This window comes from Electrophorus electricus, chromosome 6, assembly GCF_013358815.1.
Source record: "Electrophorus electricus isolate fEleEle1 chromosome 6, fEleEle1.pri, whole genome shotgun sequence".
Classification (NCBI taxonomy): Eukaryota; Metazoa; Chordata; class Actinopteri; order Gymnotiformes; family Gymnotidae; genus Electrophorus; species Electrophorus electricus.
In genome coordinates, this window is record NC_049540.1 from 22,628,217 (window position 1) to 22,654,486 (window position 26,270).

General features: G+C 47.8%; 1 protein-coding gene across 5 annotated transcripts in view; it reads right to left on the bottom strand.

The window, feature by feature from the left end:
• cadm1a (cell adhesion molecule 1a) overlaps positions 1 to 26,270 on the bottom strand; it is a 196,091-nt gene that overhangs the window by 38,178 nt on the left and 131,643 nt on the right. For all 5 annotated transcript variants that reach the window (XM_035527614.1, XM_027005622.2, XM_035527613.1 and 2 more), the window contains exons 2-6: positions 26,177 to 26,194; positions 18,863 to 19,009; positions 13,206 to 13,358; positions 12,096 to 12,233; positions 1,681 to 1,839 (exon numbers count right to left, since the gene is read on the bottom strand). In XM_035527614.1, coding sequence (XP_035383507.1) covers positions 1,681 to 1,839; positions 12,096 to 12,233; positions 13,206 to 13,358; positions 18,863 to 19,009; positions 26,177 to 26,194 — 615 coding nt within the window. The remainder of the gene's footprint in view (positions 1 to 1,680; positions 1,840 to 12,095; positions 12,234 to 13,205; positions 13,359 to 18,862; positions 19,010 to 26,176; positions 26,195 to 26,270) is intronic.

Here is a 26,270-nt window from a genome sequence, read left to right on the forward strand (position 1 = left end):
TGATCAGCCGCGTTGTGTCCAACACCAGCGGGGATAACGCTCTTTCACCGTTACTTCCACCAGGCCCATGGACCAGCATGCTGCTGGCCTGGCATGTGCTGGGAGGAACTCTGAACGGCACAGGTTCAACATTTAAATGGATTTTCCTGCCCTCTCACTAAATACAACAGTTCTCCTACCTACCCAACGTTCTGCTGTTTGATCTGTCTGGTCGACACAAAAGTGGTCAGTTACTGCCTGTCCGTCTGTTCAAATCACGTGTGGCATGGTGGAGCTGCCCTCACCGTGACGGACGGTTGCAGACAGCCGTCTGCTCCGAGGACACAGCTAAAGTGGAGAGCTCCACCTGTTTGTCTCAGGCGGCGTCCTGGAGCTCTTATGTTCAAGCTCTGCTCTTGAAAGGCGGCATCCTTCCCGCTTTGAAGATGCCTGCATCTCACTCTCTCTCAGAAGCCTCCTCTCCTGGGCACTCGGGCGCGCCGAGCCACCGAGGGTTCCGCCGGAGGGCTGGAAAGTTGCCCTCGATTCAGCAGCATGGCCACGCGCTCTCCAGCACAGCAGCCTCGGAGTGCTTTGTTTCTCATAAGCCCTTGACCCTGGGGTAGGGCCGGGGGTGGCGGAGGAACCACTCACAGGCACAGTGGAACCTCGCACGCGCACAGCCTCCGACGTTTCTGGGCTTATTTAGTATGTGCGCACATGTTTTTCTATTCTTCGGATGAACTCCATTAACAGTGTCGTTCCAAAAGGATTTTTTTTTCCCACTGATTGTTTGCTGCGCTGGGTGAATTTTAGGTGAAAGAGAGTGAGAGAAAACAACAGAGAAAAGAGAGAGAAAGAAACAGAGAAAAGAGAACGCGTGAGAGAGAGAGACAGTAGTTCCAGCACCAGGCCCCCCGAGCGCACTTAAACACCGTGGCTGGAACGAGCAGAATTTTTTCTGCTTTTACCCCGGTCAAGCCAAAGCCAAAGGGCGGGTGGTGACATGATGAGCGGATCCGGGCTGTCGGTGCGAGGGAAAGGTCAGATGAAAACATGGTTTTTCAGTCCATGCTCCACGGGTGATGTAGCGGTCAAAACTGGGAATGCGACGCAGACACAAACATGAAGAGAAAAAAAAGAATATATGTGAGCACCACTGCCCAGTACCACCCAGGGTCCCGCTGCCCACTACCCCGCTGCCCAGTACCTCACCACCCAAGATCCTGCTGCCCAGTAGCCTGCCACCCAGGAGCCTACAGCCCAGGGTCCTGCCGGCCAGGCCCCCACTGGCAGGGTGAGCAGGGCAGACCAGGCTGTGTGAGACATGGTGTCGGTGCCGCCGTACTCAAGCGTGGAGGCATGCTTAAGCTTTCAGCACCAGCTCAGCACTACATCTGATCCGTGTGTACTCAGAAGAAAAAAAATGCAGCACACACATCTTTAAAATAGGATGTTTCCTTTCCTGATGAGGCACTTTCGCTGGTAGGAATCCATAGAGGCCCTGCTCTCTCTCTACAATCATAAGAACCGTAATGCTAGTAATGTAATTCTGACTGAAAGGTTGAGCTTCAATAAAGGTATCTTGAAGCCCTGGTTTAGATTAAGCATGACAGTGATTCAAAAACGGCATTGAACAGCAGCGAATTTTTTGCCATTTGAAATCTCCCTTCCACACCAGAACTGCCGCCTACTACTTACACTGTACTTCCAGGTATTTCTGAGCCTGGAAATCCTTGACTGCTGGATGGTCCACGACACAGACCACAGGAACCCCGTCGTCCTCCTTAGTAACGGTGAGTCTTACCCAGCTGGTCACAGTGTACATCCTGTCATACGTCACCTCCACCTTGGACTTCCCTGAGAGAGAGAGAGTGAGAGGAAAGAGGCGTTAAAGCCCAGAGGAAAGAGTCCTGGCCCCTGACTCCACCATCCCTCCGCTTGCCTGCGTTCGGAGGGGCCAGCGACTGAGAGATGGCTGTTGCTGCAATTCCCCCTCTTTGGGTTCATTGAGCCGGGTTAACAGCAGCATAAAGAATGCAAATGGCCTATTTGCACAGACACTGAATGTGTCCCTCAAGAATAGGTGATGCCCAATAACTCAGCATATCAACAACATGTGTAGAATTAATCGCCCGGTACGGTGGGATGCAAAAGCGCAGCCTTGGGATTGACTACGGTAAGGCCGTCCCGCACAGTGGCAGGGCTGGGCTGGATCCACCCTGAATCGGCTGCTCCCCTCGGCTACGTCAGGCTTGGAGCGCTTCTCTGGTGGTTGGTGTACAGGCGGTGCAGGAGCTCTGACACGCAGTCCTGACACACGGCAGCGTCGGAAATAACGCAGGGCGTTGTGACTTCGATTTCTTTTGACATGCAATCATCACAAAGTCGGAGCAAAACTGGCAGAGTTGCAAAAATGGGAGGGAAGAGCAAGAGATAAAAAAGGTAAGGATAAAAAAGAAACAAAGTAAGAGAAAAGCGCCAAAAGTTGCAGAGATGCCAACGTTACTGGTTCACTAAGTGGCAGAGGGTATGCCCCCCCAAGCTGAGCCTGACAGCTGGCAGGCAGAGAGATGGGGCCAACTGCACAGGTGCACCACTGCTAACATGCTCACCAATAATCCATATCAATAAAGTTTTAATTATCAACCTTTCACTTGGTATTAGCAAATGATTGCAGGCAGCACAGTGACATACTACAGCGATATGGACCGTTCTCCTCATTCCTGGGCCAAGTATTCTTGCTCAGTCTGAGTACATGTAGCATTTCTACAAACCAAAAAGATAATCAGTGTGTGTGTGTGTGTGTGTGAAACTGTAGGCTGAACTCTGGTCTATGAAGTCTTGTTTACATCTATGTCCACTGCTATGCACATCTTTGGTCTCACATAGATAATAGTGGTGGTATCACTATGGCCCCTTTGGCCCTGCCACACCACAAACCCTCAATTCAGGAATGTAAATCTCTGTCCTACCAGCTGGGAGTTTGTGTGGCTCTGATTCCTGATTGTTGTCCTTTTGGGGGTGGGTTGGTGGGGCTGATACCAGTATGTGGTTACTGTTGATTGGTCAGTGGTGGCAAACTCTGTTCTTGATCAAGATAAGACGGAAGGAAGTCTGGGCCTGAGGGAGAAGAGTGGAGGGGAGGGAGCAGAGCTGGAAGTGAAATCTCGCTCTCTCAGGTAGTCTTATCTATTATCTACAGTATAATGTGTATTGCCTCATTGCAATGTATAGTGAATTGTGATGTATAACTAATTGGCTTGTATTACGCTAATAAATCCTGTTACCTTGAACTTATGTGAAGCAAAGCTCTTCAGATAGCATTACACAATGTAAATGCTAAAGTACTCACTAACTAGAGTGAAGAACCAGCTATAGTTCTGTATGTTGCTGACACCAGTTCCTCAGTATCCATTTTTATTTGCTGTGGATACTAGGTTAAAGCAAATAAAGGAACTTTTTGGAGTTGGTTCTGCATATTCTTATGCTGTGCTATGCAACTGAATTTGCACCTTCTAACATATTTTTATTTAGAATTTGGAGTCAGATAAATTTATTTTTACATTTCTTTTAAATGGGCTAAACATTTGCCCACATTTCTTTCCATCGTTGGTTATAGGTAAGCCGGATGCAGATAAGTAAACACAGTACCAAAACGCCCCCTACAAAGCTCCAGACTGTGATTACTCCGTGTACTTCAGGAGGGCTCTATCAGAGCCGGTGTTTTGCTCATTGCGACATCAACCTCCCACAATTCCCCAATCATGGCCGATAAAGAGATAATCACAGGTCAATCACTGTCATTCACAGGTTTCTTCATCTCCATAACGTGGCAGGTTTTGAAATGCAAACGCACGCTCTGATTAGGCCTGATGGCACGTGCCACTACAGCAGGATGAACATCAAAGGAAATCCCACCCCCACTGACTCCTGCACTTCTCTGTCTTGGATGCACCTCTCTCACGTTCCCATCATCCTTCGTCAGACATGACATTCCATTGTAATTTACCTCATTAATGGGAACGAAATGAAGACTTAGGGGTTGAACTCAGGGCACTGAGGAAACTTCGTTTTAATACCACACATCTTCTAAAAATATATTTCTCACCAATTTAGGGCATTTTAGCAGAGCTGGGCGGGCTAATTGAAATCTTAGGTTATATTTTTGGGTGTAGACAGTAGGCTAATGATGGTGTAGCCCCCGCCGGCCATTGCAAGCCCCCCCCCCCCCCATCTACCACTACCACCACCTACATCCGCCTCTCATCTGCCACGGGGAGATTAATAACTCAGCCTCTTTTAACTCCATTGTTCCTTGACTCTGATTTAACTCATCTTATTAGAGCCACTATCAGAGCAGGAGTGCATTGTGAAATAAGAAACCCGGAACATAAGGCTGGCGGATAGTCCATACGTACAGGGTGTGTGCGTGTGGCGGACTGCAGAGAGAGCGAGTCCGAGGCTTTGCGTGGTGGGGCAGCTGAGTTTACACTCCAGAGCTGGATGGGTGTAACCTTTAAATGATATTTAAAAAAGCCTGATTATCCTAAAAGTAATTAGACTGAATGATGAGGACATTTAATTAAAAATAAATCCGCAAGGCGCCGGGGCCAAAAGCAATTTCCAGCCGGCGAGTGCCAGAACTTGCCTGCTTGTGTCTCTGTTATTTCACTCACTCTTTTCCCATCACTGTTCATTCATTCCCCTCAACGAACACGGATTCCCTAGACACCCTGAACTCGGGGCCATGCTGCGCCTTGGGCTCACCCCCACTACGAATGTGAGATGTGAACATTTTAAGTAACTGCTAAAACCAAAAGGGCACTGTCACACTGAAAAAAAGTTTCACTGTTGCGTGGGTACAGCATGTCTCGTTCCATTAGGAAATATCGAATGCTAGCTCGCTAGCAATCTGAAAATCACGAGTTTGAATTGCAGTTCCCAGTGTAAACTGACGTTGAAGGAGGCCCTCTAGGATTTCAATTAATCACTGTTACGTTCACCGAGACCACTGCATGTGCGATTGCTCCGAGACTGGCAGAGAAAGAGCACCGACTGTCCAAATGTAACAAAGAAAAAGTTTAAAGGGATTTGTCAAGATTGTGAATCAAAACAGCTTTCACTAACAAAATAAAATGAAAATTTAAAATCAACACCACTGACAATATAGTGCAGGAATGCAGAGCAGATTAAGGAAGGTTATTTGGAATGCATTGCATTGTCGGCAATACTGCTCCTGTATGTGGTACACTTGTAACAGTGTCTCTATATTAGTTGCTACTGTATTATAGTAATGATGCGAATGCACCCTTGCATCATTACTGGACTGACACTGGAATGAACTTGTTTTTAACTTCATGCTTCCCTCCCCACGCTTCACTGTTCTGGGATGACATCTCTTTAGGAGGTGAGTGACAGGTATATAAAAACACGGATAAATCATTCTGGAGGGTACTAGAATCAACATGAGCAAAAGAGGGTATTTTAGTATACTTATCAGACTACTTCTTGCAAGCTTCCTGTTGCATCATAGTTTTCTTGTCAAGAATAACTGTTCATTTTCTCACTTGGTTACCGATCTGTCTTAGCCCTGGCAGTGGTCTCTCATTCCCACTCTCTCCCTCCCCACCCCACGACGTTCCCCTCTTCTCTGTGTGTGTGTGTGTGTGTGTGTGTGTGTGTGTGTGTGTGTGTGTGTGTACCAACAGTAACAAGCAAATAAACAACTGACCGGAAAAGAAATGCTTTAAATGTGTAGGGATGGTTTTCAAAACTGTTAAATGTTCTCAATATCCCTTGATAAGAGAACTACTGTTTTGTTTTGTTTTTTAAATAAGGAAGAAATTAGGCAAGGGAAAACCCACAGCCTTTGACTGCAGCTTTCCAGTCCATGGAATGGTTCAGCTAGTTCGGAGAGAGGGGAAAGCAGAACCCCGCCCAGCTGATGCCGGAGACGCAGCAGCGATGTAGGAGAGAAGTTGCCTCTCTGCATTCTTACTGGGTTGCTGCTTGCGTACATTCCCACAACACAGGGAGAAGAACTTTTGGATTTTTTTTCTATGGAGAAACAGATGTTCAGGCCATGCCTGCAAACATCTTTAAAGTTTAACATTAACTGATACTGAGGCCTATGATACACTATTATGGACAAAGGTATGGGGTCACACCTCTTAATCATTGAATTCAGGTGTTTCATTCAGTTCCACTACCACTAATGTACAAAATCAAACATCAAGCCACACAGTCTTTACAAACATTTGTGAAAAAATTAGTCATTCTAAAGACCTCACTGAATTCAAGCGTGGTACTGTAATAGGAAGCCACCTTTGCAACAAGTCAGTTTGTAAAATTTCTTCCCTCCTAGATATTCCACAATCAGCAGTGAGTGGTATTATCCAAAGGTGTTTAGAAACCACAGCAACTCAGCCATGAAGTGGCACACCACATAAAGTTCCAGAGTTGGGTTGCCGAGTGCTGAGGTGCATAGTGTGTAAAAGTTACCAACGTTCTACTGACTCAGTAAGTATGGAGTTCCAAACCTCCACTGGCATTAACGTCAGCTCACAAACTGTGCGCTGGGAGCTTCATGGTATGGGTTTGCATGGCCAAGCAACCGCATGCAAGCCTTACATCACCAAGATGGTAGCAAACATTGGATGCAGTAGTGTAAAGCACGCCACCACTGGACTCTGGAGCAGCGCAAACATGTTCTGTGGAGTGACGAATCACGCTTCTCTATTAGGCAGTCTGATGGACGTGTCTGGTTTTGGCGAATGCCAGGAGAACATTACCTGCCTGACTACATTGTGCCAGCTGTAAAGTTTGGTGGAGGAGGGATAATACTATGGGGTTGTTTTTCAGGGGATGGCCTAGCCTCCTTAGTTCCAGTGAATCTTAATGCTTCAGCATACCGAGACATTTTGGACAAGTGTATGCTTCCCACTTTGTGTTTGGAGTTTGGAGGAAGGTCCTTTTTTGTTCCAGCACGATTGTGCCCCAGTGCAGAAAGCAAGGTCCATAAAGGCATGGTTGGGTGAGTTTGTTGTGGAAGAACCCTATCAAACACCTTTGGGATAACCTAGAATAGAGAATGCGAGCCGGGCCCACTTGTCCAACATCAGCCCCTGACCTCACTTCTGGATGAATGGACAAAATTTCCCACAGACACACTCCAAAATCATGTAGAAAGCCTTCTCACAAGAGCAGAAGTTGTTATAACTGAAACGTGGACACTAATTCCATACTAATGCCTATGGACTTAGAATGGGATGACAAAAGCTCCTATAGGTGTAATGTGTAGGTGTCCTAATTCTTTCATTCATATAGGGTAGATCTAACTTTATTGTCACTGAGGGTATACTGCAATTTGTAAAGAGATTAACTTGATAACACACAATTAAATTTCTGTTGTAAGGACTAAATATTTGGTGCTGTTTATTGCACAGGTGAATCTGTTCAGTCAAAACAATACAATGTGCATTACACGATTAAACATAACTGTTAAATGTCTGCTGTGGCAAATATGAATCCTATATTATATCAACAATTAAAAATTCAGCAACCCATTAGACATTTTAAGCATGCTGAACATCAGTAGCATTTTAAATGAGCTAATGACAATTGGCTGACTCCAAACTATAGTGGAGAACAAAAGTCTTACTCAGATGGTATAAGACATGACTCTCTTCCAATTCATTGAAAGAAAAAATGGTTTAATGTTACAAATATTTCTAAAAATGAAAAAAGCTTTGACCACTTCTGAGATTTCTTACATTTGAGATCTGAGTCGAAGATCACCCTTTCTTTTTTTTGTATGAGGGTTAACACAGAATGACAAGTGGCCCAACTTTCCTGGCTAAACTCAGTTGAGGGAGTCTAATAACATAACCTTGGTTTCACTGACTTGCTTTCACCAAGTTCCAAAAATTGATTAATCAACCAGTCTTCGATACCTGAGAGATCAAGTTTCTTCAGTACAGAACATTCATCTCAGATGAAGGAAAGGTACAAGTGTATGTCCTTGGCACTGTAACAATACAAAATGTTAATGGTAGCATATAAATAAAGAACACAGTGGAGCCCAGGAAAGATTTGGGCACACACACCCGATGTAATATGAGCCCCTGGTATCCACTGAGATGGTTCTGTCTCTAAGAAAAGAGAGAAAATAATCAAGAGCTTTTCTTTTGACTCTGGCATGAGGCTCCATGTGTTGGGTAAGTGTGTGGTGGTGCCGTGTCAAAAGCATTGCCAAGATCAAGCAAAGCCAGAACGGCACCATCACTACATTAGCAGCAAGCTGCGAGTCATTAGCCATGTTTAGGAGCACAGGCTCAGTTACGTGACTCACTATGAGAAGGTCATAAATACTTCTAAAACATAACCACTAGAACCGTTTCTAAGACTTCAGTTTTCCTAAGTAATGATTTCGAGATTAGCCAAAGGTTGCCAAGTTCAGAATCCAGGTTGTACGGCTCAACCTGCACATTTAAGACATTTGAGGACAGTACCAGTGGCTAAGCATGCAGTCATGACATGTAAAACATTATGGTGATGTATAAAAGAATGACATTTAAAACACTATGATGGGTGGTAACATCAGTGCCTCTCCTGTCATTGACTGGGGCTCAATCCCTGTCTGGGTGAGTGCTCTATGCTATACCAATAAGAGTTCTTGGGCAAGACTCTTAACACACTCGCCTACCTCAGTACCATGATTGAAAACTGTAAGTTTCTCTGGATAAGAGCATCTGCTAAATATGTAAATTGTAAATGATGATGTGTAAAACACTTGTGATGAACACCTCGAATGCCTTTCTGAAGAGCCCTGGATGAGCAGTACGGGAGACGTTGTAGGCCTGGTGTGAATTACTATGTTGAATAAAAATGGTAAATGTGATTGTAAGCTACCATGCAAGTTGACCATGATTAGAACCTGAGAATTTAACTTTGGATTTAAAATGTTGGAAACTTGAAAAAGTCCCCATACCTTTCCATTGAAGTCCCAGGCCAGGAGCACCAGAAGCACAAAACACAGCGTTAATCATACTGAATTGGATCTCTGGCTCATTTTCAGATGGTATTTGAAAAGTATTCCTTTCTTTCCAGGAGCAGCCTCCCGATGTCGGAATAAATGGGTTTTTAGATTATCCCAGTATACTTGCAACCTATGTGTCTTTTATCTCCACTTGGCCCTTGCACAGTCTCACTTACAAACTCTAACAGCATCATTAAAGCCTGGATTGAAATTTAAACTTACAATTTAACAGTTGCAACAGGATCATGAATGTCTGAGCAGAGAGAGTTAAAGAGATGACCAACTCCTCAGTATTCAGCCAAGGATTAGTCACACCACAGCAGCAGCAATGGAGACACCTATATATGTACTTAAAAAAGGCCTGGAATTCACAGTACAAGATAGGGGTGTAAAAACACATTGATCTCTAGGTTGTGAATCTACTACAGTGGTTTTGGACATTTGAATATAATTAATTATAATATGAACTGATAAAGAATATGCTTATTTTGTGGCCAAAGTACAATTTTCCGACTATTTCCAGTAATCCAACAAATCCAGAATCCCAGTCTCCAAAGGTGACTTATTGACAGCAGTGTAGAAGATTTGAGCAGATGTAAGAAGTACGCTAGCCATGCCTGTGCTGAGGGATTCAGCATCTGGCAGCGTCACAATTTAAAATTATTTTGAATTCTACCAGAACCATTGAAACGAAATGTGGTGAAATTGAAGATTGTATGATGCATGGAATCATTTACTTAAAAAAATAACTGAATCCAATTGCTGTGACAGGGATTTTCACCCCTGGTAGGGGTTGAATTTAACATGATCCGCCTATGGTATAAAAGCCAACCTTTCCAATAACAATATTTTTAACAGAAAGTCCAAATAAAAGGATAAGGTTACAATTTCCAAGTCTCTAAACAACAAACCTACAACTCTATGTACTTATAGATAACTTTCAAAAAATAGAAGCCCAAACTTACTAATACTTGGCAACTTTTACCCATAGCTGTAATCTATCATGACCTGGGGTGTCAAAGTTTAGAAGGTTTCTGCCTAAGTACACATAATTTATAACCCAAATAAACTGTGTTTTGACATGAATTGAGGTCGGGCTACAGATGCATCAAAAAGGAATGTTCAGGCTCTTGGTGGAGTAGAGACTATGTTGTTTCTTAGGTCTTAATGTTGTTTGTTAGCTGCAAACTTACAAACTAATGCTGTTCCGCACAGCAGGAGATGGCCACTGGGCTGAAGACCAATCCCCAGAGTAAGGCTAAGCACAGAGACTACTTGCAAAGGCTATTCACCATTGGAACTACAATTTAGTTCAAGATCAAGCTTAACCCATGCCTGAGAAGAACTCAGAATGAAGATTCACCCCAGTTAGCCCAAAGGTCTGAAATAACTTCAGAACTCATGCTGTTCATGCTGTCTGTGTTCACACCTTAAATCATTTATATGTCATTTTCTATACATCCCATACCATGCTCAAATAAAGGCTATTATTTAGACATTTCTTGAATAGAGCCATGATAGGCCCTTCCTGAACATTTTACAGGCAACATACGTTTTATTTAGTGGTCCAAAGTGAACACATGCCGTACAAGTGGTTGCATATTTTATGTGCATTCTCCCTAGGTGTAAGAACACGTTGAGATCTGTGACGCACTCCGCCTGCATGGGGAGGTGTGACAGGAGGTTACAGCTAGTGACGGACCAATATCAAACATGATGCTGGAAGGCTTCCATGTCATGCTCTGTTACTGTACTGTAGCCTTCTTCAGTTCATGCCTGTTTGGAGTCCTTCAGCTCCCCAGTATTATCAGTAGGAAAAAAATATATGTGCTAGTGAATTTATGGTCCATGTATACTGATTCGAATCCTTTTTCAACAGTTGTGAAAGCATTACTGATTGCACAAGACTGCCAAACTGCTGCATGTGCCTTCAAATATCAATTACCCAGGAGTTGGCTAATTGCTCTTACAGATTACAACAGCTTGAAAGACTGTGTAGTTGAAATGAACTGCACGTGTATCAAAGTGCACGAACATGCGGTTCGTCAGATCTTGAATTTTGAGTGGGATTTCAGTAAACTAAAAGGTTCAGAATGAAAAACAATGAAAACAAATCATTTCTTTTCTTTGCTAGTGCATTGCAGCAGCACGTCAAAGGCCTACAGCAGGGTTATGTTCTGAGAGATTTTGCAGTTACCGAAGGTTAAACTGCTTTTAAACAATCAGGCACCTGGACTTTAGCCCTGCGTCTCTCACTCCATCATACGTCAAAGTCAACAGAGATCGATGAGTCTTAACTTGATGAGTGCCACGCAACCTACTGCCTCCCTTAAGTGTGAAGTGTGGCTGGAATCTTGTGCATTCTCCTGGACTGACCACTGTGGTTGCTCTGCAGACTCACGCATGACTAAAAACTAACGGCAAGTTGCGTTGGGTCTGCTTCTGCTGCTAAAGCGAACATGTGTATCCCACGTGACATCAGTCAGACCACCCCACCATGCTTTAAAACCACCCAAAACAGGAGGGAGGGGCACATGATTAGAGCAGCGTTGTGTAGGAGATTCAAGCTTGCTAGAGCCGTTCCTGTGTTAGACGTCAGGAAACAGCAGATTTCGCCCCTCGCTGGTCAGGGATGCTGGAAATTCCTCGCTGCCTGGTCCTGGTTGCTGCTGTTCGACATGTCCCCTGAGCTGTAGCAGCTAGCGTGCTCTCGTCTAGACAGCTGCGTCTCAGATCCAGTCTCTCTCTCTCTCTCTCTTTCTCTCTCTCTCTCTCACTGGACTGCACAGAGCTGTGCCACTGTGTCAATGTTTAATGTGAGGAGCTGTTGAACAGTACAGGTCACAGAACAGTACAGGTGTTTAAAAAAGTGTTAGGAACAGATACTACAGGCAAAGACTATGTGACCGCTGAGTAAATAGGGAAGGAAAAAGTGACACAAACCGTTGATATGAGACATGAGAAAAAAGTGCTTTAAAACAGCAATAAAACAGGGATAGGAACCCCCCCCCCCCAAAAAAAAATGGGGGCAGAGGTCGCAGGCTTCACGGGTAGGACGCGCGTGGTCAGGACCCACCTTGCAGCTCTTTGTCTCCCTTCATCCATCTGATGGTGGAAGCGGGCTTGCTGCCTATAGCGGTGCAGGTCATCTCCGTCTCGTTGCCCTCCCTCACAATGTCCTCGCGGGACTCGATGATTGGGTTGCCGGGTGGGACTGGGAGGGCCAAAGAGAGAGAGCAGGCTTGAGGGGTGGGGCCAACAATCCGCCATCGCTACCGAGTCATATATGAGGGCGTGCACGACGGACACAGAAAGGAACCTCCTACAGTTCTACCACTACACCACCTGAGTGTAATATGGAGAACAGTGTTGCACAAGTCTCATTTGCCTCACATGAATGTACATCCTACAGCTAACTATCATCTTATGAAAAAGATTCAATAAGAGTCTCCAGCAGAGCAGGAGGACGGTGTGCAGGCGGGCGGCTGGGGGCCTCCACACAGCCCTGCTCTCTGCTGCTCAGACCCCACAACCAATTATTACCTTTAAGGACCTGGGGGGTTTTGCAAATGCCGTTTCACAAAAAAAAAAGAGGAAAAATAAAAGCCAAATACCAAAACTCCCTAAACACACACCGACAGGGACACGGGCCCACACACACGGTCATGAGGTAATTACTTTGAAGGGTTCCACCATGCCTCACAGTTGAGTCCTTTGTGGATATTTTAAAGGGCTTTCAGCAGCCCCTCCAAAGAGTAGTGGGTGAGTGTGTGTGTGTGTGTGTGTGTGTGTGTGTGGGGGGGGGCTGCGCCGAGCTGTAATATGAATGACGCAGCAGTACTGAGCTGAAGGCTGGCTTCATCACAGGCCTCCTGTTAAGAGGAAGAGTTATGTGTTGATCTTTCTCTGCTACGCTCCTCATAAAACATGCACCTCTTTAGTGATTGGCAATAAAAGCACCTCTGATGAAACAGTGAAGCTGAGCAGTGTGTGTAGTCCCTGAATTATTGAATATCGCTGAAGCCCTGTCTGTTAGAAAGAACAAGACAAGAACATATTCAGGTAGTCGGGTGTTGCTTAGGTCTCCAGCTGGTTGGAAGGCAATGAGGACTGTGTGTTTGCGTGTGTGTTTATGTGTTTGTGTGCGTGCGTGCGTGTATGTGTGTGTGCGCGAGCGCAGTCGTACTCAGCACAGTGATGTCGGCATAGGCCTCCTGTGGAGGGTCTGTGTAGAGCTGGCAGACGTAGCGGCCCTCATCCGAGAGAGACACGTTGGACAGAGCCACACGCAGCTCATTGTCTGAGAAGTTGACCAGCTGAAAGCGAGAATCCTTCAGGGCTGAGAGAAGAGAGAAGGTTATAGATCAAAAAACATAATTCTACACACGTGCACGCGCGCTCGCGTGTGTGTGCGCGTGCTCGCGTGCGTGTGTGTCTTTATGTGTCTATGTTCCTCTCAGTGTCATATATATTAGACACTTCTTTGCTCAGGCAATTTAACCAAATCCTTATCTCTCTCTCACAGAGGAAACTGTAGTGAAAGGCACATGTTGATCCCAACTTTGCGGTTTTGAACCAAGTTCAGGGTCCCTCTTCTAATTAGCCAGAGGAAGCAGTCAAAAACACACTCTTCTGCACACTCCTTTACCTCAAGGATAATGAGGAGTCCATTAGGCTTGCCTTGCCACTGAACATGACGGAGCAAAGCAAACGGCAAAGAGAGAGAGTGACAAAGAGCAAGAGAAGGAGAGAGAAAGAGAGAGAGCGAGAGATGAAAGCTTGCCCCCCACTGCCGAATAAATTCCAGCATGATCGACACAGACCATTTAAGACACTGAGAGTTTTGTTTGTTCTTGCCTGCAATGACCAAGTTCAAAGACGCTGGGGTGGGGGGTGGTGGGGTGGGGGCAGAAATAAATAAATAAATAAATAAAAGTAGAAATAAATAAAGAAATAATCAGTCATCATTATGGTTTTGTGAGATGCTGGGCTCCTGAGAGCAGGGCCTGATGGCGTGCCGTTTTGATTGTTCTGGGTTCCAGCTGCTTAGCCATGCTCTTTAACGTTTATGCCAAAAACGAGGAAGCAGAAAGGGGGGTGTGGGGGCGGGTGAGGCTGGTCCCAGCAAAGGCACAAGGAGGTGGAGATGTGTGCAGGCGCTGAAAGGAAGAGCACTTATACGCTTCCTCTCGGCCCAGAGACACCCACCCCCCCGTCACCATGCAGCCGTGGCCCCTCCCGCACACTCTCCCAGCAGGTGTGAAGCCACATGAAGCTGGGCGAAGCCCCCCCCCCCCCTCTCTCTCTCTCTCCCTCTCTCTCTCTCTCTCTCTCTCTCTCTCTCTCTCTGTGTGGTTCTCAGTCCTGCTTGTGTCCTGTGGTGTGCAGCCCTCTGCATGTCGAGCATGCGCCAGAGCGACCTGCTGCCAAGGCAATGCATTTCTCACCTTTGATCACGTTCAGTGTAACGTTCAGGCGAGAAACACAAATACATAAAACATCACGAGAGCGTAGCCCCGATACATCTATATTCTAAAAAAGCGCACATGCGAGTCTGCGTGTGTGTGTGTGTATGCGCATGTGTCTGCACTGCCAGGTGAATGCTAATGTGATAGGTTCCTAAAGGTCCTGAGGGGAAGGCAGAGCTGGGCTGCCCCGCTGGGCCGCCCATCCCCCCGCACAGCCCCCCCCCCCTGCACTGCACCAGGACCGGTCCCACAGCCCCGCCCCCGCCCCGCTGCACTGCACCAGGACCGGTCCCACAGCCCCGCCCCTGCCTCGCCCCTCCCCCCTGCACTGCACAGTGCCTCTTTTATGTGTCATTAGAATAATGTGGGACTAATTAGAGCGGCCAGCTTGAAAGCGTGGATCTGGCTGTCGGAGGGAGGCCAGGGTAGCGCTAATGATTTAATTCAATTTATTGATTGGGGGAATGTGCAGGGATTAAAACAAACTGATAAGGGGCAGACGACCAGTGCAGTTTGTAATCTATTGTGACTGAGTGTCAGGTGGAGAGACAGCAATAATTACAGCACTATGGAAACATGAATAACTGCAGTGTCAGCTCTAATGGGGAGGAGACGCCCGGCTCGGAGGAGGCAATGGGAGGAGACGCAGGGCCCCGGGGAGGCCAGGGGTGGGGGTGGGGGGGTGGACAGGCTCAGCGCGGGGCAGCTGGGTGAGGAGTTGCCGGGGACGGCTACAGATGAACCCACCTCAGCAGGAGAACACGGGCAAAGCAGAAAACAAACACGAAAAGGACACTTCAAACGCCGGCAACAGGTAAACTAATGAAAGATTCAGAGGCCGAGCGCTGCACGAACGCGCTGGGAGACAGGTGCAGGGTGCATTTCACGGTCAGCGTTCGGGATGTTAGATGAGCGTCGGAAGGGTTCAAACAGCTCGTAAACGATAACGACGTCCTGTTGGATCACGTAAGCATCATTTACATGGCTGGCTACATTTTTACTTTTTTGTTTAGGTTTTTTTTCCCATGCTGGTGAGGCTGCAGCAGGAGTGAAATAAATAAATAAACAAATAAACAAACAGAAGTGCCTTGACCCAAACAACATCTCTGGCCGAGGACGTGGCCTGTGTCGCCGTGTCCCAGGATGTCCTGGCTGGTCCACCCCAAACCCCCCCCGCCGCCGCCCCCATGATGTCAGGCGGTGCCATCCAGCATCCAGCTGGGGGTTGCTGTGGTGGCACTGGTGATGGCCCAGCCACCCGAAGGGAGCTGCTGCCCTAGATGACCTCACCAGACCCCCAGACACGCACCCCCTCCCCTCCCCGCCACTCTCCAGGCTGGTCCGTGTGCGTGTGGCATCTTTGTGCGCTGGGCGGTGTTTTGTTTTGGAACAAGCCTCCCTGTCACGGAGTGCACTTTGAGCCTTGCACGGATGAGAGGCTGGGAGAATTGGACAGGACGGGCTGACCCTCAACTGGCCGGCCGCAAGGGTGGACTGTCTGCGGAGCCTTTGGTTGTGATTAAGATGAAGGAGAGAAGAAGAGAGAGAGAGAGAGAGAGAGAGAGGAAAAAGAGGGAGACGGAAAGAATAAGAGAGAGAGAAAGAGAGAGAGATGGAGGGAGCGAGCACGCAGGGCTGGCTTAGGCTGGCTCCATGCATGGTGGGCAGCACGTTTAAAGATTACACGCACAGAGGGTGGACGGGACGGCACAAGCAAGGACAAACTGCCCATGTGAAACGGCCTTGTCTACAGCTAGGGCATCCCAGCATGCAAAGCTCAGCTCCAAAAAACACTGCACTCACCGAGCCTACCACTCACCTTGGCTTAGTGATTTGCTTGCTTATTACGAGGTTGTTTTTTTTTAAACAGTTCTAGAAGTATAAAGCACGTTTTTGAGGCATCCACCTTATTGGGTTGCAAGAGAAGGCCGCTGACCCCTCCTCCGCACTGGCCGGTGCAAACCAAGATGGAAAACAACAAACTTTCTTCATCACTTGAAAAGGTGCGGTCCCAGTGACCACGGCGACCACACCCACATCGGGAAAATGCGGCCCATGTTGGTCCATCCATGTTTTAGCACCACTAGTGGGGCTGTGCCAGAACAATCAATCGTGCTCCATATGAAGAGCGATTAGAAAGGTAGAAAGGATATTACAAGCTCAGATGTAGCATAATGGTTTACAGTGTTCACATTTTGTATTTTTTATACAGATTTGTATGTGAGATTTTTCATTTGAGACCTGTAAAACCTGTACATAATTAATATTACTGTATCTTAAAATAAAGTTTGTTAATGCAGATAAAGCACGTTTGCACAGTTAAATGTTACATTATTCTATTTTTGCAAATAAACTATATTCTGAAGTTTAAATCACGAACCCTCTGGTTTCTTTGGTTTCAGTCATTATCAGGGTGCTCTTCACACTGGCAGCGTTATCAAATGATATATTGTGATAAATATGGATATTGATCAATATGGGAAAAATATTGGATATGGGAAAATATGGGAAAATAGTGATCATATTTTTGCAATATCACCCAGCCCTAGCTATGAACATCCTCGAGCATGCACACTCAACCGCCCACACTGGACCCCCATGTACACACACACACACACACACACACACACACACACACATACATACACACATACACACATACACACACACACACACACAGTCCCAATTCGGACTAGCTGATGTAAAATAGATATGTGAGTCACTTAAGCAAAGAGCCACACAGAGTAGAGACTTTCAGCATGACACAGCAAGGGACTGAATATACTGTAAATGTCTTTTAGTGTCTTTAAATGTTACACTCTAAATGTCTTTCAGTCTGAGTGGCAACCCACAGGATGGACAAGAAGAGTCCATCAGAAATGAGTTTCAAAATAGTAGTTTTTTCTGGGCACGCTTCTGCTTAAAAAATAAAAATGCCTGCAGTCATTCCTTAAACAAGGCAGGCGGGCCCAAACAATCTCAATTTGAATTTCAAACCAAAAGTGACTTTTGAGGGTAATGCTTTCTTCTTAATTTGTCATGGTCAATTTGAATGTATTTATTCTGGACTGATTTCAATTCATAAAATTTCAGTAGCCTTAAGATATGAATGAATACACATAGATTGTTTTGTGTTATCAGAAAGCAAAGCATTGTGGGAGGAGGTTGAAAATGGGGATGAAAATAAAGAAGAAGGAAAAAGGAAGAAAGAAAGAAAAAGAAAATTCATGAATTCCTTTGCAGTCCATCTAAAGGAAAAGGCTGCAACTGGAATGAAGCTAGAAGGGAACAATAGCGCTCGCAGAGAAGGAGAAAAAGAAACAGCCTTTGTAGGAGAGGAACTGCTGGCTGCCCATATGATCTCTTATGCCCCTCTTCTGTTCTTTCTCTCACTCTCTCTCCTTCTCTCCCATTTCTCTCTCTTTCAATCTCTCCCATGTTCTCTCACTCTTTCCCCGTCTCCCCACCCACCTCTCTCTCTCTCTCTCTTTCTCTCTCTATTTCTCTCATTTCCTTCAGCCTGCTCTCCTTCCGCATCTCATTTGTATTGTTTTCTCAGGTTTAATCCCAGAAGCCTCGGGGAGACATGCCGCTCCCCCTAAATGGCAGCAATCAATTTTGATTACCGGTCACGGCGACTTCGAGAGGAGCCCATCAAACTTTTATTAAGGAGACGAGCAATAATTAGGGGCTTGGCAGGGCCGTGCAGCACGGAGTCTCAGCTCTCCTAATGATCCAAAGCTCGGAGTTGGAACGGCAGCTGAGCGAGGCCCGCAAGCCGAACGAAGGAAAGGGCGAGTGCTCCGCCCCCCACAGGGCGGGGCACGAGATCAAGGCCCGCTGCTCCTGGTTCACGCCCAGCTGGAGAGAGGGAAACGTAAGGACTCGGTCCAGCACCCCGGCGAGGCTAGCGAGTGCTTCAGACGTGCGCTTAGAGTAGAGAGGAGGAGACAGAAGGAGGAAGACACCCCGTGCATACAGGACTGGAAGCATTTGCCCATGCTGGGGAGAAGGGGAGAGAAACATCATCCGTCCCTGAGCAGCCGTGGAGTGAACTTGAGTGGAGTTTGTGCTACTTTATCGTTTCCCTTATTTCAGTTTCCTGAGAAGGTGCGAGTGAATCAGAGCTGGCACTGGGGGGGGGGGGGGGGGGGGGGGGGGGGGGGGGGGGGGGGGGGGGGGGGCATGGGTGTAGCGGAGGTTTGAAGCAGCTGCTCCCAAGACCGCTGGTGAAGCCAGCACAGTCGGGCAGAGCGCTCCCCGCCGGCCCGCGCCCCTCCAGGTCCGGGCAGGGTGTCCTTGGCCAGCAGCTGGGAAAACCCCGGGCCGATCGGCGCGGCCTCGGCCCTAAGCCCACGGACGCAGGTGCACTTACGTCTCACATCTTTGAAGTAGATGGTCTGTCTGTTGGGGTTGAGGAGCTGGATGACAGAGTCGTCGTTATTTTTGACTCGACAGCTGATGGTGGCCGTCTCCCCCTCCACCACTGAGACATTATCCGTCACGAGGTTCTGGCTTTGAACTGGGGGGGTTGGGGAGAGAAACAGAGAGAGAGAGAGAGAGAGAGAGAGAGAGAGAGAGAGAGAGAGAAGCACTGTTCATGTTAAAGCCATTTCTTTCACACAGAGATAAAACCCAGCAGTGGCTAAAACCCACAATCTAACACTTACATGAGTGCACAATGAGGAGTGGATGGCAAAATGCACCTGGAGAGGGTGTGAATACCCAGCAGAGTGTGAAAGTGGGTTTTTTCCCCCCTCGTCCGCTCCTCTCTGCCATGGCAAGAGCTTCACGAGCTTGTCTATGTCCCACGTGCCTGGGCTACACTACCGCACCACAGAGCCTGCCTGCCTGTCACCTATAGGTGCTTCGGGCAAAGATGCACAGGTCGAGGGTCCTCGACCCGGCCGCGCTTTAATGAAAATAGGCTCTTTAGCGCATCTCTTTCAGTGTCCTTCTGCTGGGACACTGAAGGGCTCACATCATTACAGAGCAGCCCGCGGAGAGGCCAGGTATCAGAGGGAAATTCTGTATTAGCGCCATTTCCCCAGGTGTCAGTGGGAAAACATAAATGGGCAAGTGGCACAGATAGATAAATATGGAGCTAATAAAGGGGGGAGGGGGTGTGTCCTGATTTGCATGCTTCAGATGTCGGGATGCTCTAAACAGCCCCGTCACTTTAAGTGCTGGAGAAGAAAGCAATCAGATCCTCTGATGGAACCCGATAAGCAGAGACAGTTTAACAAAACTGATTTCAATCGGCTGCCAGAAGTGGAAAGTGAAAACAGACCAAACAAATGAACCTCATGGGAGCGAGAGAGCGAATGAGCGAGAGAATGATAGAGAGAGAGAGAGAGAGAGAGAGAGAGAGAGAGAGAGTGAGGAAATGAGACAAAGAAAGAGAGAGCGAGCGTGTGTGTGTGATTCTTATGACTTGTCAAAGGGAAATGGAGACTGAGGAGTGTGGAGGTGTGTGTGCGGGGCCGGGGGGGTATATCAGAAATGCAAATCTAGCCTGTTTATCTGAGAGGCTGCGGATGAAGGTTAAGCATGCAGTGGGCTACTGCGGTTGTCACGGAGACGGTGTTAAATGGGGGCCACCTGGTGACGGCTTGGCTCGTGGGTGGTTGTCACACTAAGTGACAGAAGAAGTAGTATACTGTAAACACACTTAGGCTGTACAGGCCTGTATGGAAGTGTATTATGCAAGGGTGCTAGTTAAATGAGGCCAAGCGGTGGGGCCTGAGCCGCAGCCCCTAGTCTGCCTCTGTCTGTCCCAGTTAGTGCCACAGTCCAGCCCACCCCACACGTACCGCAAAAATAAACGGGAGACTATTAAGGCAACCCAGACTTCACTCGAGACTGATAAACACACAAATAACAAATAAAAACACCCCGAAATAACTGCAGTTACACTTCATAGCACGACGCTGAGGATGGCTGCAGGTTTTCAGGGAGAGGGCTGAACGAAAATAGACCCCTCGGCTCAGGGGGCTCAAACAGTCACCTTAGGATGCAGATAACTGAGGACACAATTAAAAATTGATTAGGCAGGTCTGTTTCCTGCCCGGGAGCGTGCCTTGCACGGGCGGAGGAACGGCACACGGAGACGAGGGCTCCGCCGAGACTTCCCGTCCCTCAGCCAGCGCGGGCCAACTTCTCCCACAAGTCTCGGGGAGATGCACTTTAACTATTCATGCTCTGCAGCAGACGCCGCACTGACAGCGCAAGGAAAAAACGCGGGGCCAACATATAATGCACTGGAAGCACATGCGTGAACCTCCAGGGTATGGGCGGCGAGCCAGACTCAATGAGAGACAGGGGTAAACATTTTAATGACCCTCCGGCATGTGCACTGTTTCTCCAACAGCTCGGGAAGGGCATATGTGTGTGTGTGTGTGTGCGCGCGCGCGCGTGTGTGTGTGTACACATGCATACATGCATACATGCATCCTCACTCTATAAGCACACTGCGGGAGATACTCTAGATTTTTCTTTCTTTTTTTAATGGCTATAAGAAGACGCTACGTGCTATAGTATGTTAACGCGCAGATACGAAGGCAACTATTAGGAAATTGCCCTTGATACACAATATGTTAAGTAAATCTTGTGCATGGATCACACCAAATTAAAGAAGGGATTAAACTTGATTAGTCTTGAGATTATTGATCATTGGCACGCAACTTGGCTTAATTAAGATAATTGTTTGTGTCACTGCCGCTGAAATAGATGAACTGGTGATTAATTCCAATTCAGTCTAAGCCTTCATTACCCTTATTGCCTAGGCAAGGACCATCAAAAGGAGTTCCTGCAAAAATTAGCTTTCCGCGCATGCATCAACAACCAACAAGGCATAGCGGCAGTGGCGAAGAAGTGTGCGTGCCACGTATTTGCATAACTTGTTCAAACAGATCTGTGACATTATCTTTGTATTTAATTACCGGCATTCAAAAGCAGTAGCACAGAACACTGATCATTTTAGCCTAGATTAAAGCTGTCAGAGCGGGCCGCACGGCTTCCTGTCAGCTAGACGCGCCATTTCTATTACTGCGAGCCCAGCAACGCCATGGCCCCTCTTCCCTTACACGTCAACCAGGAGCAAAACTCCCAGTGTGGGTGTGTGTGTGAGAGAGAGAGTGCGTGCGTGTGTGTGTGTGCGCACGCACATATCTCACACACAGTGTGCTGATGTCACAGTGAACCGCTGTGTTGAGAAGGTCAAAGCACTCTGGCGTTCTCCTCTGTAACCAGTCCGGCTCCCTTTTCTACCGACCAGGACAGAAAAGAGCCACAGTCTCAAATCAGAATATGAATGAGGGAAGATTATAGGAGAGAGACACACACATACACACACACACACACTACTGGAAATTGATGCGCGCGCGTATGTGTGCGTGTGTGTGTGTGTGTGTGTGTGTGTGTGTGTGTGGATCACCATTACTATCCTGTGTCCACAGCCCTCTGTCTGCCTCCCATTAAAGGCCAGCCGATGACGCCAGGCTTGCAGGGGAGGCGTGATTGGTGGATTGAAGGGTCTGACTCCACACTCTGCCCTTTTGAACCAGCCATTTCATTAAAATGGAGCCAGTAAGGACTGTTTACAGCAGCAGAAGTTCTGCTTGATGCATACATGGAAGTTAGTATTTATCGCCGCACACGGGTCACGTCACAGAATCAATATACCGCAACTCCGAGCCTGGCAGAACACGGGAACGCACTTTTGCAGCCCTGGCGGTGTGTGGTACAGTGCGTGTGTCGTATTTCTCTTGTGCTGAGACGCGAAAGCCCCAATGGTGTTGGTGAAGAGCAGGCGGAATCATGGCCAGCAGAGCGTGAGCGCTAATGTCACCGTCCTCGTCCATCTGCGAGAGGCGACCTCTGGACATAGTTGCACGCCAGCCTTGCCCCAGTAGGCACACCCACAGAAGACTGACCTCTCCTGAGAAGCTAGTCGTGTAGAACATACATGCTTCACTCCAAGCAGAATTTGATATCGAGTCGATTAAAATACAGTCTTTTAAATTTGGCCAAGTCCCCCCCCCCCAAAAAAAAAAAGCTAAACAGAATTAACTTGTAATTATTTCATTCCCATCATTGGTAATGTTCAAAGAAAAGGTCAACCATTCTATTAACACGAGGGCAAAAAGGAGAATACAAAGTCTTTGCTTAATGAAACTGAACTAAAACTAAAAAATGTATTAATAAATGTTATTAACAGCCTTGCTTGCCAAAGAAGCCTATATATCTATTTTTCACCTTTATATATATTTTTAAAATTCTGTGTGTGCAACATAGCTAGATACATACTGTTAAAAAAGCTTTAAAAATCACCATGTGTGATGTAGTATCCAGGGCTAAGTACATTAGCACAGGGACAGAACGGTAAACACTCTTAGCGTGAATTGAGCTGGGTTGTGTCCAATTTTTATTGTGTCCAATGTGTCCGATTGTGTGCAATTAGAATCAGTCACGTCATGCGACACAGATTGTGAGACTCATAACTGACATGGCTCTTTGGAGCTATAGGAGACCAGCTCTTTAGCCCCACCCTCTCGTGCGTTTGCACGAACACACACGTAAGTAAACAGTGATGGCGCGGTGCTAATGAAGGGGAAAATGGTGGTGAGCGTACTGGAGTCAGTGGGACGTGGTGGCTAGGATGGATGGCAGCCTGGTGATTAATGCGTCACAGAATCGGTCGGGCCTGGGCACGGCACCAGGGTCCGCACAAGTCTGCTCATTCACTTAGAAATCTGGTTCAGCAGGGGCAGGGGGGGGAAGAGAAGCAGAGAAGCAGAGAAGGAGAGAGAGAGAGAGAGAGAGAGAGAGAGAGAGGAGGTACTGCTTCTGTAGGCTAATCTAGACTACAGTGAATAAACAAAAAAGCCACGAGAGCACATTCTGGGCCAAGGAAAAGACGGAGAGGAAGCTAGAGACTGAGGAAGGGAGTGAGAAACATCAGGGCTAGAGTGGGAGACCAGAGTGAAGAAGGGAACAAGGGGGAGAGGGCTGGAGTAACAGTGAAACGCCATCACGCATGGAGAGAGAGAGAGAGACCTGGGCTGCCCTCTCTCCTGCCGTAGTCTCCTTCCACAGTCTGAGAGGGCAGGCTGACGACCTCCAGCAGCTGTCCTCCTCCCCAGGCCAGATTCCGCTCCTCCGCGCCTCTCTCCCACCTACTCTCTGAATAAACGTCCATTATGGACGCAGGGCTTGGGCCCAGGCTAGCCAGCGTGTCCCCAGCTACGCGCCCCCAACAACCCCCCCCCATCCGTCCCCTCACGTCCCCGTCTATCGATCCTCCACGCTTGCGCGCACACGTGCTCGCGCATGACATCACAGGCAGGGGGTGGGGGGCACTCTCCTGACAGAGACAGACGCGTGTCCTTCAGGTCAGTGGGAAGCGGGCGGACGATTAGCTTTCCTCACTTCTCTAACGACCCTCTCGTCTAGTAAATCGAAAGCACCCCTTTTTTAATACGCTTGGGAGCAAAAAATCTTCCAACGGGTGCATCGCGCATGGGGGGCCGTTCCTCCGTTGCACCTGCTGCTAACGTGCTTCGCTATCGCTCCGTCCCCGAGAGCCTTTCACTGTAATATGGCAGGAGGCGGTGGTAAAACCATAACAGCAGCCCTGTCAGCACTATTACTCTATTCAATATTAATAGCCAGTGTATGTCTTTGGCAGGAGAGTGTTCTGTTTACAAGTACAGAGGATGGGGTCGCAGAAAGAGACAGAGACAGAGAGAGACAGAGCGAGAGAGGCGAGGAGGGGCCAGAGAGATAAAACCAGGCAGAAGGCTGCTAAGCACTAGGGTCCTTAACAAGGGCTGGGTCCCATCCAAACCCCCCCGAGTTCAATTCTAATTTATAAATGTATACATAACTTGGCTACAATTAATAACTGGATAGAAAGGCACAGAACCCCCCCCCCCCCCCCCCAAAACAAAACAAAACAAAACAAAAACAACAACAGGAGCTCTGCCAAGTGCCGGCTGTATGTGTGTGTTCCTGCACTGCCGCAGAATGCTTTGTGCTGATTGACTCTGCGCGGGGTGGGTGGGGGGTGGGATGGGGCATTAATGGTGCAGGACTGGTGCAGTGTGGGCAGTGTCACGGGCTGAAAGGCTGGCCGCTTGAATCACGGCTCCCCCTCTGCTACGGCTCCTAGCGCCCGTTGCTGCCTGCGCCGGTTTGTTAGCGCGTGTTAGTGTGTGTTAGTGTGTGTTCGCTGGCCCTCCCTGGCTCCCGACGAGGGACGGTGGGACATGGATAAATAATAGCCTCGGTGGTGGATTGCATGCAGACATAGGCGTAACCTTGAGGACTGCAGCGAGGCATTCCAGCATTCGTTTAGCCAATGTGTGCAAGACAAATGTCACAGCCTACACACACAATCACACACACACAAAGCCACCCACCCAAAAAAAAACATCGTGGGAGATGGCGCTAGTGACGACAATTAGCTATACAACATACTGCCTTGAAAGCCCATGATACAGCACTTAACGTAGAATGAGAATCCATTAAACACTTCTGTTAGAAATAACGCCTTCTGGGCGAGTACGGCCCACTGAACGTCTATATTTACCAGACACTTAAGCTCAAAGTGGCGCACATTAACCAACTGCAGGGTCATTTTAGGATGAAACACCTTCCTCAAGGTCATACCGGCAAGGCCGGGACTGACCCCGTGACCCCCGGAGTCACAGTCAAGGAGTTCGTACCCATGGAACCGCCACTACACGACGCGGACACCAGTCCCCTGTACAACCATTAGACCCACTCACCTGGATACACACGGGGCTACCTGGACTAAGAAATTCTACACGCTCTTGACATTCAAAAGGGCTGCATCAGCAAGACCAGGATCTCCAACCATCCAGCGTATAATGTAGAACCAATCCGTTAGGCATTTAGAGTCTTTCACGTGTCCTTTTTTGTAGGGTAGGCATGTACATTTTTAATAAGTGATGGTTATACTGACTTGCTGGATCATGACTAATAGCTTCTTTCAGAATATTAACTTGTGGCTGATGTTTTGGTTTCCTTTTGTTCTCCAGGCTTGTCCGCATTAGCGAGACGGCAGCAAGAGCACTTGTGGAGTTTCCTTTTCGGCTGCGCATTCTCGTACGTTCAGCACACGAGTGAAGAAGAAACGCTTGCTCCTTTCACAACGCCATTCACGCTCCCGCCGTCGTGGGATTCTTAGCGCGAGAATCAGCGGAGAGACACTTTAAGACACTTACACAGTACTACTTTAAAGGACATTTTGAGAACAGATTTTAACAGCTATGCTGAGTGTTCAGCGGGTGAGTGTAGAGAGTGAGAGCTCCAGGCCCACGTCAGTGCTGGTATCAGAAACGAATAAACTGTAAACCCGGTGCTGCACGAATGAAGGACGGATGATGGCGCTGGCCATGCGGGTGACCCGTGAGGTGAGAGCGTGGGAGAGCCAGAGCAGAGGGCGTGCAGGGCTGAAGGATGGCGTCAGGAAACTGGTAACGGTCTCTGGAGTGAGCAACAGGAACGGCGGCGAAAGGAGAGAGAAAGAAGGATGGAGGAGTGAAGCAGGATGCTCAGAGGGGGAGATGGCTACGTTTCTGATGCATGGCCGGTCGTGAAGACCTGGGATGGGGGTGGGATCATGGCACACAGGGACACATGCGGAGGAAAATGAGAGCCATACCTGGGTACTGCGCCAGTCCTGCAGGGGAAGGAGAGAAGAGAGACAGAGAGCGGTGTTAGCAGATCAAGATTCCCATTTGAGAGCCCCGCGCCAC